This window comes from Cryptomeria japonica, chromosome 3 (assembly GCF_030272615.1).
Source record: "Cryptomeria japonica chromosome 3, Sugi_1.0, whole genome shotgun sequence".
NCBI lineage: Eukaryota > Viridiplantae > Streptophyta > Pinopsida > Cupressales > Cupressaceae > Cryptomeria > Cryptomeria japonica.
In genome coordinates this window covers 762,570,600-762,583,497 of record NC_081407.1, presented here as the reverse complement: position 1 = coordinate 762,583,497, position 12,898 = coordinate 762,570,600, and the positions used below count along the sequence as shown (strand labels likewise).

The 12,898-nt window shown below is 37.2% G+C and overlaps 1 protein-coding gene across 1 annotated transcript; it reads right to left on the bottom strand.

Moving 5' to 3' along the window:
- Positions 1-2,041: 2,041 nt before the first annotated feature.
- On the bottom strand, positions 2,042-2,704 carry LOC131068854 (uncharacterized). The gene has a single exon (XM_058004134.2). It carries the CDS (start codon positions 2,702-2,704, stop codon positions 2,042-2,044), a length of 663 nt encoding a protein of 220 aa, XP_057860117.2.
- Between the last annotated feature and the right edge of the window lie 10,194 nt (positions 2,705-12,898).

Sequence of the window (12,898 nt, the reverse complement as noted above, 5' to 3'; positions counted from 1 at the left end):
CTCATCACAAAAGGAGTCTCACTGACTATAGAGAACATCGGACTGCAATCCGGAGTGAAGATTGAACTTCAAGAATAACATCTCCTATATCTGAGTATAATTCTGGTTAAGCTCAATACCGGAGGTCTAAAACCTCTTACACAAACCCAATTAGATCACCTATGATTGACCAAAACCCCTGCATATGATTACAACTTCATTCACACACAAATAATCCCATAACCCATACCATAATCTACAAAGAGATCTTACATCACATTTTCATATTTATACCAAACCAGGACCTAAACAATTAGGTTGACCACCTAAAAGATAATATTGTAATAGATCTATTACATAATCCTGCAAACCAATGATAAACCAAGTCGACCTAAGATCAAAACAACATAAACCAATCGATAAATCCAACTGGTAGCACATCGGGAGTATCAACCAACACGTTACATAAACTGGTCCATAACCTAACAAAATGACCACCATACCTAAAGTAGGTTTCCATAAGCCAAATGAAACACCACTGATCAACTGGAACATGAACACGATAACCATCAACATCCTGATAACCTTCTAGAAGGAGCACCAACACCACCTATCAGATTCATCAAAAGATCTTCAACAAAGTTCTACCGGTAAAACCCTTACTGGTAACCAAAAGGCTTACTAGAACAAATGATAACATTTGAATCATCAAATCTTGAACCAACTAAATGTGATACACATCAAGAACACATGAATAACCAATCCAAACCAATTCCACAAACCAGAACATATCCCTAGTATGTTCATCACAATCCAACCATACTACCGGAACCCAATAGACAACAAAACAACTAGTGTTGACATCACTGACAAACATCAATGCAACACATAATCAATTCCTCCAAATTGCCAACAATGTACATTGAAACTTACATAATTTTATATTTTATATTTTAATGGTAAGAACTATCAGTACGGGGATAGCACCCTTGTATTGCATAAAAGAAACTATTACAATAGATATCACTGCCTACTGGCAGGTCCCTATACAAAAACTACTATCTGTAGTGAGTACATCTACCTATAGGATGAAAAATTTAGATAGGGCATACTTGGTTATGCCACTTACTGATCCGCATTGAGGGTCTGCATGATCACCCCCGCATATTCTCCGATGTTGATTACACTGGCAGTGGCTCCAACTAAGAACCACCATGTTTCTGAGTTAGTTACCCTACGAAACGAGGCCATGTTCCCATTCTATACAGTGCACCTAAACACCTCCCATGCATTTTCCCCAAATGATCTCATCAGCTCTTTTAAATCCTCCCTTTCAACACATCTGCGCTTTGTCCTACTTATCTCACTGTCATCTGATTCATTGCCCTCCTCCTTATCGCTTTCCTCTTCATCTTCTTCCTCAAAGTTTAATGGCAAGAAGTAGCTCGACTGGAAATAAGTCTTGAGAATGCTAATCCATTCATTCTCTAGTAGACTTAGGATGGAATCTGTAATGTTGTTGCCGTTGACTGGCTTGACAAAACCACTCAAGACCTCCACTACTTTTTCCCTGCACTCTATGATGTCAACCAATGGCATGAGCACTGCTTCATAAATCGTGGCATCGCACCAGTGACGGTCAAAGTTAAGTGTGATCCTCACTAGTCCTTTGATCGCATCATAAACATAGGCCTCAAAGACAAATAAGCTGCGAAGCTGCACGCCTAATGTTTCATCACAGTTCATGCACCAAACGTTACCAAAGTAGGCCATGAATAGGTCTCAGCCCTGCCCAAGCACTGCCCAAGATGGGAACTCCTTCACAACGCCTTACTAACCATGCATTCGGCTCTTTCAAAGACCAATAAAAAGTCTTACAAACTCTAGAAGATTCTTCCAAACTAAACTAGATCCCACGGTTTGCAAGAATCTACCATTCCATCATATCTGCCTATCCTCTGTAACTCAGACCATCGTCGCTTCATCTTTGGAGGGATTAGCCAGTTCGTAGTGCAATAATTCTATCATTTGTCCTTCCACCGCAAGCCTAGTTCAAGGGTCATCATCCCACACCGTTGCATTTCTTTATCGATAGGTCTTCTTTGCACAAGTCTGTAATCTCTGAGTTTAGTGCCTCGGGATCAACTGACACTTCTGCAGCATGTGAATTGACTCCAAGATTTGCTACTCGATTTCCCTCCCTGTGAATATGTGATATTTCATATGGCTTAATTGCTTGCAGTAAGAACCAAATGCGAGGTATCCATTTAGCTAGTTTCCAATTAAATAACCTATCGGTAGTTACCCCATTTATAATTATCTGAGAATCTCCTTCAATTTGTACATTAGTTAATCCTCTCTCTTTGCATAGGACAAGCCCAGCCTCAAGGGCCCTTATTTCTGCTTCATTGTTGGTAGCGTAACCAATATGGCCATACGTACCACTCACCAGATTCCCTTCCTCATTTCGAATAACTACTCCAAAACAGGCCTGTCTTGGGTTACCTCTGCAGGCCCCATCAAAGTTAAGTTTTACCCAATTGCTATGCGGCTTTTCCCATCTGACCTCTTTCCTGTTGATTCTTTTCTTGGGATGGTGGAATAAAGCATTTTTGAAAGACCAATTCCTTTCCATTTCCATGTCCCAATCATTGAATTTTAATTTTCTAGCATTCCTTGACTTACCACAAATGAGTTCTTCTATGCCTGTCTTAAGATTATCCATGACTACTTCTATTGGCTTAGTCGATTCTTTGAATATTCACTTATTTATCTCTTTCCAAATATGCCAAACAATCATTGATGGACCAATCAACCAAAGTACTCCCCATTTTGTCTGACTAGATCTAGGCCATGTAACAAGGAAGTCTTTCAGGGTCATACTTCTAGCTGTAGATAGGCTAACCATTCAAAGAAACCAATCCCAACACCTCTGAGAAAACCTGCAATTGAAGAGTAAATGGTCCACTGTTTCTTCCCCATTGTTGCATAACATGCACCAGCTTGGCCCTTGTATACCTATTGTTTTTAGCCTATCACTAGTGAGTATTCTCCCATTCAGTGCAATCCAGAGGAATGCCCCTGCCTTGGGCAGTACCCATTTGTTCCAGCATAACTTACTGGGCCAGTCCGGATTGAGGATTTTGTGCCTTTGGATTTCATATCCCAGCTTAACACTATACTCCCCTGACTTTGTTGCACACCATAATAGGTTGTCTTCTTCATCTGATGCTAATATTGATATGTTATTAAGTAATTCATTGAGTTTTTGGCACAATTGTGGGCTGCCAATAGTTACCCTTTTCCAAGTCCTCATACTACGTGGCTTAGTACTCTCAAAATAGCTAGCAACATGTGTGCCAATAGTGGTTTCAATGGTGTTCACCCAATCTTGATCTTCGAAACACTCTGCAAGCGACATTTCTTCGTCCCATGAGTCCCGCGAGAACTTGGCCTTATTACCATTCCCTATCTTCCAAGATATGTGATTTGTTAATATGCCCCTATTGTCCCAAAGGAAATTCCAAGTGGGAGAGCCCCTGTCTACATCTGCAATTGTGAAGATACACTTAGAATCATCTAAGTCCAAATACTTTTTCTGAAAGATCCTGCACCATAATTTAGTGGGCCTTTGTACATTTTCCATGACAGCTTCGCTTCAAGTGCCAAGTTTTGCAAACTCATTTTTCTCAACCCTGCACCTCCATCCTCTTTCCGCATGCGCATTGTATCCCAATTAATCAAAGGTATCTTCTTATGTTCCTTGGCCCCGTCCCAAACAAACTTTTTTAGATACCCATCTAATTTCACTCCAACCGAATTGGGCATTTGAAAGCATTGCATACTATAGATTGGAACTCCTGATAACATAGATTTAATCATTAATATCTGTCTAGCTTGCATAAGCCATCTATTCTTCCATTGCTCTAACTTAATCTTACAAGAATTGAGTACATCCTCCCAAATATGTGATTGCCTACAACCCATGTTAATTCTGATCCCAAGATATTTAAGGGGCAGATCAATAATTTTTAAGCCAAGCAAATGCGAAATGCGGCTCTGTAACAATATTTCTGTGTTGAAAAAGAAAATTTGTGACTTATCCATATTCATTACCTGGCCTGACAACTTAGAATATTCGTCTAATACCTCTTTGATTCCTTTGGCTTCTTTCATTGTTGCTTCACCAAACAAAATGGTGTCATCCGCAAATTGAGAATGGGTAATGGGCTCTATCAATCTATGAACTTGTACACCTTCCCAATGACCAGCAGATTGCTTGGATTTGATTAAGTTGCTAATGAATTCTACCATGAGAACAAAGAGGGCCGGGGATAAAGGGTCCCCTTGCCTCAATCCATTGGTAGCTTTAAAGAAGCCACAAACTGCACCATTGACAAGCACAAAAAAGCTAACCGAGGAGATGCAAAATTTCACACAGTCTATCCACTCCTTTGGAAAACCATAGCAGCTAAGAACCTTAATCAAGAATTGCCAAACTACCTTATCATGGGCTTTTGCAACATCAAGCTTAATGAACATACCTTTTGACTTCTCTTTATGAATGGAGTGCATGACTTCATAAACTAAAATAATGTTGTCCGCTAATTCTCTCCCGGGGGTGAACCCATTCTGATTTTTTGAGATAAGATGAGGTAAGAGCTTCTTTAGTCTGTTGGCCATTGCTTTCGAGATGATTTTGTATATGGTATTGCATAATGATATGGGCCTAAGATCGTGCATTGAAGTGCATTCCTATTTTTGGGGAATTAAAGCAATGACTGTATTATTCATCTCTCTTACAAACTTCCCTTTTTTCCTGAATTCTTCTACAACCAACCATATATCATATCCCAGAAAGTCCCAACACTTCTGATAAAACTCAGCTGTCATGTCGTCTAGGCCTGGTGCCTTATGAGGATGAAGCTCAAAAGTGGCCCTTTTGACTTCTTCTAGGGAGTATGGTTCACAGAGCATTTTAGCCTCCTATGCACTTACCAACTTGTGCATAAGATCAGGGAGCCTATTATCTGGCAAAACTCCTGCCTGATAGAAGTTACCCAATAGATTAACAAAATGGTCGAGTGCCACCTGCTCTAACTCAGCCTCAGTGCTTCTCAAAATACCTTCATCATCCAAGATAGTAGTGATTCTATTTTTGTTTCTTCTAACTTTTGAAGTTGCATGATTTTTTTTGTGTTGCGGTCTCCCTCAGCAACCCATAATGCTCTCGATTTATCTCACCAATACACTTCTTCTCTGTTTAGCAATTCTGCATACTGTACCTTTAGGAATTTTTCTTTCAAGTAGTCTTCCCTGACCATCCCTTCTAGCATGACTCAATTGTTGATTTCTTCCAATTCTTCCTCTATTCGATTTTTTTCAAAGAATATATTCTTGAATGAGGATTTGTTCTAGAGTTTTATATTTTTTTTGATGTATTAAATTCTCTTTACAAAACAGAAGCTAGGGGAGCCCGAAAAAGAGTTACTTTCCAACCACCATGATTTGAGTAGATCTAAGAATTTAGGGTCTCGCCACCACATACTCTGAAATTTGAAGTAACTTCTGTTCTTATGAGCCTCATGATTGATTGATAAAGTAACCGGGAGATGGTTCGATCCAGCTTGCAAAATAATTTTAGTGTCAGTGGAGAAACTACCATTAACCCACCATTCTCTCACAAAAAAGCGGTCTAATCTTTCAGAAATTTTTGAAAAGTTAAGCCTCCTATTGGTCCAGGCGAACTTACCATTCTTCGGGATAACATCCACCACTTGACATTTAGTTATGAACTCACTGATGTCTTCCATTACTCTAGTGCTCTTCCTCAACCCTCCTTCCTTGTCATCGATATCTAAAATAGCATTGAAGTCTCCAGCCAATATTACCTTGTGCATCTCTAGTGACTACAATTGCTCATATATTTCTGTCCATACTCTTAGCTTATCGTCTGTCTTGATCAGCCCATATACATTAAACAAGGGGAAACCAAAGCCCCCTGGTTTGTACCTAATGTTGCATGCCATCCAAAAATTGTTGGACTCTAGTGGGATCACCTCAAAAACCTCTGAGTTCCACAAAATTCCTAGTCCTCCAGCAGAACCTCTGGCGTCTTGAAATAGTCCTTCCCACTTATTGCAAAATTTTATGAATTCATCCACCTTATGACCATTCAATTTAGTTTCCTGAAGTAAGATCATTTCAGATTTGAGCTTTGCCAAAGATCTTTTGACCAAGCGCCTTTTGTTAGGGGCTGTTAAGCCCCTGACACTGACATTCCAAGATGAGATTCTCATATCTGTCCAAGGGAGGGGCTGCCTCCCTTGGAATTCTTCATGTATTCCAAAACACTAATGATGCCTTTCTCTAATATGTTTATGGCTTTTCCTATTTTTAACCCCTTTTGCTCTGCCCAGAAGGGTATTGGCTGATTGACTAATGCATCTAGGGTCTAGACTATCCAAGACATCGTCTTCACCCTCCCGGTCTGAACTACTCCCTTCAGTATCGCTAGTGCATTTTTCATCTATGTTAACGACCTAAGAGCCTGGCATAGGAGACAAAATTTGGCTTGGTATAGCCACTCTTTCAACATTATTGATTTTTTATTCTATTTGACAGGGTTGAGGGTTAGGTTCGAGATGCTTCCTATCATCAGGCAATGATTTTATCTCAGGAGGCTTCTGTTTCTGCTCTTTTATTTTCTTCAACCATATTGCCTTTTCCTTATGTTCTTTCCTTTGCTGAGTATTATATGCCCTTCCCACAAAAATTCTGCAACTTTTGGTTTGATGGGTTTTACTTCCACATCTTTGGCACACATAAGATTCTTTCTCAATTTCAATGCCCTGTTTCCATATTCCATTGTCCGTTCTAAGATTAATAAGAGGAGGAATATGTTCGACCACTACAATTTTCATTCTAGCATATATATATGAATCATTTTCGATTATTCCTTCATCAATTTCCAGAAAGGTACCGAGCGTTCGCCCAATTTTGTCAAGATATGAGTCCCCCCAATATTCAATTGAGAGATTATACATTCTGATCCATACCGGAGTTTCGTAAGCTGCGAGTTTCAACGGGTTAAAATTGGGTGTCCACGGTTGAATGTAGAGTGGCGATTTATCGAAAAACCAATTTTTTGAACTTAGAATTTGATCCCTTATTCCTTTCTCTGTGAAGATTGCCACAAAAAAGCCTTTTAGCAGAAATTTCACCACAACTTGTCTACCCCAATTGTCTTTTATCCATGGGTTAATGCTCCACCTAGGTTCCTTTGGCCCAATGATTCTGGCTATAACTGTGAGATCCTCCCAAATAATTTTGTCATCGATAGCTTCCTCTGTTAATTCAATCTCAACCCGTCTCAACGTGTTGCTTTCTTTCGTGATGTTCTGATTTGGGGCATTATCCTTCTCCTTTGAGAATTTATCGTTATTGCAGTCTGTAATCTGTTTGTCACCTTTGACCATATTGTCCCTCACCGAACGACTCCCGAATACTTCCCTCTGTACTTCACGATCTGTCCTCTGTTTTTCTCTCTCGCCCTACCCTACCTCGCTCGCCATTTCCCTTGTTGATATAACATTCTCGGAGATAACATTCTTTTCCCAGTCAATATCAAACACTCTCCACTTCACATTTCTCTACTTGTCTTGGTGGTCATCTGATTTGTTCCTTCCTTCAAGGTTGGATCTATTCCCCTGCTTGATCTCACGCACCTGCCCTTTTTCGCAAGTTTTCTCTTCCTTGCACTCCATCTTCATGCCTCAATATTGTTATTATGGGAGAGTCGAGTTTTTTTACAGTTCATAAATTAATTTGTTGGTTTTTAGGATTTTGAAACTTACATAATTTTTATTTTAATATCTATGACAAATCATCTTGTCCATAATGCAACATTAGTCTACCAATTTTCTTACATATAACACAATAAAGAATCATATTCTCAATAGGCACTTGGTAGACTTGCTACCTTCTAAAGAATATTTAACTTATTCCTTTCACCCTATCCTTTCCATTTCATCAACTAAATGATAAGCTTAGATTGAATTTTACTCTTTTCCATAAAATATCAACAAGTGTGGAATAAGTGACAATATCAAGCTTACATTGTTGCTCAAACATCTAATTTAATATTCTAAAGGTTTCCCCCAAGTTGTCATTCCTTTCACTTTGTTGGCAATAATTGTTGTCATTGATGTCAACTTGATGTCTAACAGTATGTATTGCCACTAAGGAGATAACTGGAGTATGTGTAAAGGTCATTGATGTATTTGTTGGTGTGTGTATGTGTTGAAGATATTTGAGAGAAATTGTACCAATGATAAAAGATGTAGAAGATAGTCTAGATAATCACCTGATGACATTATACTAGTTAGGAGCAAATGGTATGTATTGGTTTATTTAATTATTGAATTGTTTATATATTACGGTTGTCTTGGTTGAAGTCTACATGCTTGAGGTGTTAGTACCATGGTGTTTGAGTTCAATACCGTGATTGGTTGTCTAAGTGAATTTGTCTATCTACATAATAATCTGGTTCCTTGTGACTATGTGTTGGTATTTTACTCTGCATTCTTTCACCTTGCATGATTTGGGTGTGCTATTCCGGAATCAAGCATGTAGTATTTTAAGTATCGTTCTACCAAATTTCGGGTTTCAACTATTTGTACAAATAAAGTTATAAGTATTGGATCTTTGGTTTACAATCTATCAGTGTAAGATGCTTCAGTTGGGTCTCTAGAATGCTCCAAATTCTACCACAATGTTTGGTAGGACCTTACGGTTTTGGGAAGAGGTTGAAGATAGTGTATTGGACCAGAAACAAGAGTGTCAAGGTTATTGGTACTTCGATGCATAATATTCGTCATGATGACTTCATGCAGTTGTTTCAGTCTGCACAATATTTACCAGTTCAATGATGATATTCCTCAACACTAATACTTTATGATTTATTCCTTCAAGAGATGTTGTAGGAAGGTTGTAGATGGCATTCAATGCTTCATTCTTGGTTTGTATGATGTGTTGAGTCTCTCCTCAATGATAAAGATGTTAACAATGAGCAATATTGATAGTGGTATTGGTATTTAGTCAACATGGTATGTTCCTTCAATTGTGGTTGATCCAAACCTATTTCATTGGCATTGAAAGATGTGTTATGAAAATATTAAGGTTCAGTTATGTGGTAATTTAATACACAACCTAAATTTGTGATTGATGTATGTGTTTGGAGCCAACCTATTTTGGGTCACACATTTCATTTGTGAGGTCCCAATTGAGCCAACCTAAATGATGTTTTTGGATGGTGCGAAGGATATATAAGGAAGAAAAAATCATTGGTAAAAAGCAAAGAGTTGATGTAAAGTTTTATGAAGTGTGAAATACAACTACAATTTCTCAAATGACTATGAAGAGTGTTGAATTTGTATGGACAAATATTTTGGGTTATAAAGAGGACTACACTATTGACATTTGCTAGATGCTTCTTCTACAATAATTCACATTATGTATGTCATATAAATTTTATTGTACCTTTCTCTAGAGAAGTTAACTTCAAACTACAAGTATTGTATCTTGCCCTAATGCACTATGCCCTAGCCTACAAGTCCATTCAAGGAGTAGTGATCTTCCTTGGCAGTGAGCTTGAAATAAAGTTTGTAAAAACTTGGGTTTCCCCTCCTTGGGTTTTCCACGTAAAAATCTTGTTGTTCTTGTGTTGTGTATGATGTGTTTCATTTTTATTTATATAGGTCTAAATTAATGGTTTTAAGGTCGATAAATGGTTAAATTTAACTAATGTTGATTTACATCCCCCCTCTCAACATTTGAGTATGTTCAACAATTGGTATTAAGGAAAAATTCTAACAACTAAGGTAGATCTTGCATTCGAACACACGTATTTTACAATGATGCCAAATGATAAGATTCTTCCAGAGGCAAATCTTGAGTCTATGAAACCTCCTAGATGAGATATTGATCATGTTGATTGTGAGATAGATTTAGGAGAACTCCACATTACTCTTGATGATTTGGATAATGCTAGAGTACAAAGTGAAGAGTACAAGAATAAAATCAATAGGGTTGAAAGGATAATTATTAAGATAAAGAAGTAGCTTTCGAAAAACAAGGAATGCAAGGAAAAACTCAAGATGACAGAAGAAGAAATTGCCAAGCTGAAGGATGAAGGAAGCAAAATTTGCAATGATTATCTCAAAAGGATTGAAAATGACATAATAAATCTAAAGATTTAGGTTGAAGAAGGAAAGAAGATTAAATATTGCATGGAAACCAAACTTAGTAACAAGACAATAGAATGTACAAATCTTGAGGAAGAAATTATAACTTTGAAAAGGGATTTGAAGGATGAAAAAGAACAAGTGGAGAAAATTTTGAAACTCAAAGAGGTAGTGAAATACTTGATGAGATGCTTAGTTGTTAGAAACCACACAAGAACATAGGTGGCCTTTGATTTGAAAAAGGAGAATGTTCTAAGTACAATAAAGGACAAGAAAAGGTTCAAGATAAATTCAAGAAGACTATTTAGAAAATAAAAATAACCTTACTCTAGTTCAAAACAAGAGGAAGAACATCAAAAGATCAACTCTTAATCAATCTACTCAAACTAGGTATCCTCAATCTTTTAATGACAATTATTTCTTTCAACAAGATTGGACATAAGGCTACAAAATGCAGAAGTAGGGTGAACATAAACTCATTTTGACCTTCTAGGCCTCAACCCTTTAATGGTTAGTATTATGCATGCAACAAATATGGTCAGAAAGCAAGTGAATTTAGAAGTAGAGTGATGAGGATTATTTTCATAAATTTGAGAAATGTTAGGACTACTCAATCCCTCAACTGATATTGTTATATGTATAACAAGTTTGGTCATAAGATAGCTAATTTTAAATCTAATGTAAGAAGAAGTGGAAATGCTTCGCCTTAGGGTAATACATGTTATAACTACAACAAACGGGGACATGTTGCTAAGTTTTGCAAAAGGAATGTCAGGCCATTTGGTTCACAAAATAAGGTTGACTAGATAAAGAAAGAAATGGAAAAGATGTGGGTAAAGAAGAAGAAAGATAAGGAAGATGATAAGGTGAAGGATGGATCTATACCTTAGGGTGGTGCAAATAGTTCTTCTAGAAACTAAATTGAAGAGTTAGCATTTCAGTGGGCGTTATATCTACAGAACTTTAGAATTCCTGAGAAGCAAAGATGTTGAAATCTTCAAAAAAATGATTCAAGATATTATGAACATAATGTGTTGACAATACCAAGTTGAATGACTCAATGTCCATAGTAAATGATCCTCTTGTGAAGGATTGTGGAGTGTTGGGCAACCTCTATTGTAGTAGAAGGGTTAAAAGATACTAAAATAAGTTGATTAATTAATGTAGAGTTGATGGGGTAGCTGGAAATGGTATATATGCTACACTTGGTCATTTTTTATGTCATTCGAAGCAATAAAAAGTGACTAAAGTGTTAAGTCTCAAATTAACTTGTAAGTGCATCTGCATGAAAACCCTAGCTGCCAATCTTCTAGGTATTCTGCAAACCCTAGAAGCTCAGAAGTAAATTATGGCTACTCCAAGAATTGTAGACATTGTGTACAAACCATGACCTCTATTCAAGAAACACCCTCACAAATCTACCACTAATGACCCTATTGGTGGATTCTCTTGTGTACCCATCAATGATTTTATTCATGTCAAGGATGTTCACATCTGCATCCATGCTCTATTGGAAGAGTATAATCATATTAAAATTGCTGAATTTAAAAGAATAATGTCTTTTGGATGATGAGTTCAAGCTGAAACCTAAATATGCCAATATAGGGCAGAAGAAATTGGACATTTAGTGCAATTTCCCTATGTTCTACAAAGAAGAGAAATGGTATAAATTTAGATGAGTTGTATACATGAATAATTCATTTGGTTGGATCAACCATACTTGATAACAAAAGAGGCTATAAGAGAGGTCACAGTCAGTGGTTTATGGGAGAAGTCCTTACACTAAAATTTATGAAAAATGATGTTGTTACAATATTAATTGGAGCCACATTTGGCAAAAAGGGCATTGAGAATCGATGGAATTATTGATCTAGGAGCCATATATGCTACTATGAGCATTGCATATAAAGTCTATTTTACCAATAGAGAGGGCTCCACATCTACAACTACCATACATACAACACATCAAATTGTGAAAGAATGAAATGATGTTGACTTGTGTGAGCTCTTGAGAAATCAATTGATGGAGAATCTCAACAAAACCAAGGAAACAAAGTATCCATTTCAGTATGTTTCATTAATTATATGTTTAGTGTTTTATTTTCTAAGAGAACTTCCCTAGTAGAAAAATATCCTTTGGAGAAAGGATGTTTTCATTGGTTTTTAGATTAGAAAACACATGCATAACTTCCTAAATATAAAGGCTAGTGATGCAACCGATCATGGCTTTTTCAAAGTTTTTTAGAATGAGATGAATAGTAGATACAAAATACCAACAAAGGTTGTAGCAACATACAAAGAAGTAATCACATTCATGGTAGATAAAGACAACTACTATATGGAGGTTGTTGAGCCTAGAACCTCTTAGATCCCTAAGTTACCTTATAAGGTCTTCGGACCTGAAAGATAGCATACGTAGACATATTGATGAAAAACCAAAAAGATTCAAATGCAGAAAGGTTTGACACCTATGATTAAATAACCAACAATCTAATGAAAAAAGAGAATAGATGAGACAATTGAGAAGATGAAGAATGATCTACAAAACAAATTTGGCATTGGTGAGTTATCCAGAACTGTTTTGTTACCCCACAATCTTCGCTTGCACCTAGAAGAACTAGAAGGTCTTCTATTACCACTACTGCACTACCAACACCTTTTGCAACCACACAAAC

Coding starts and splice junctions, on each gene's coding strand:
- LOC131068854 (XM_058004134.2), bottom strand. CDS start 2,704: ATGGATAATCTTAAGACAGGCATAGAAGAACTCATTTGTGGTAAGTCA.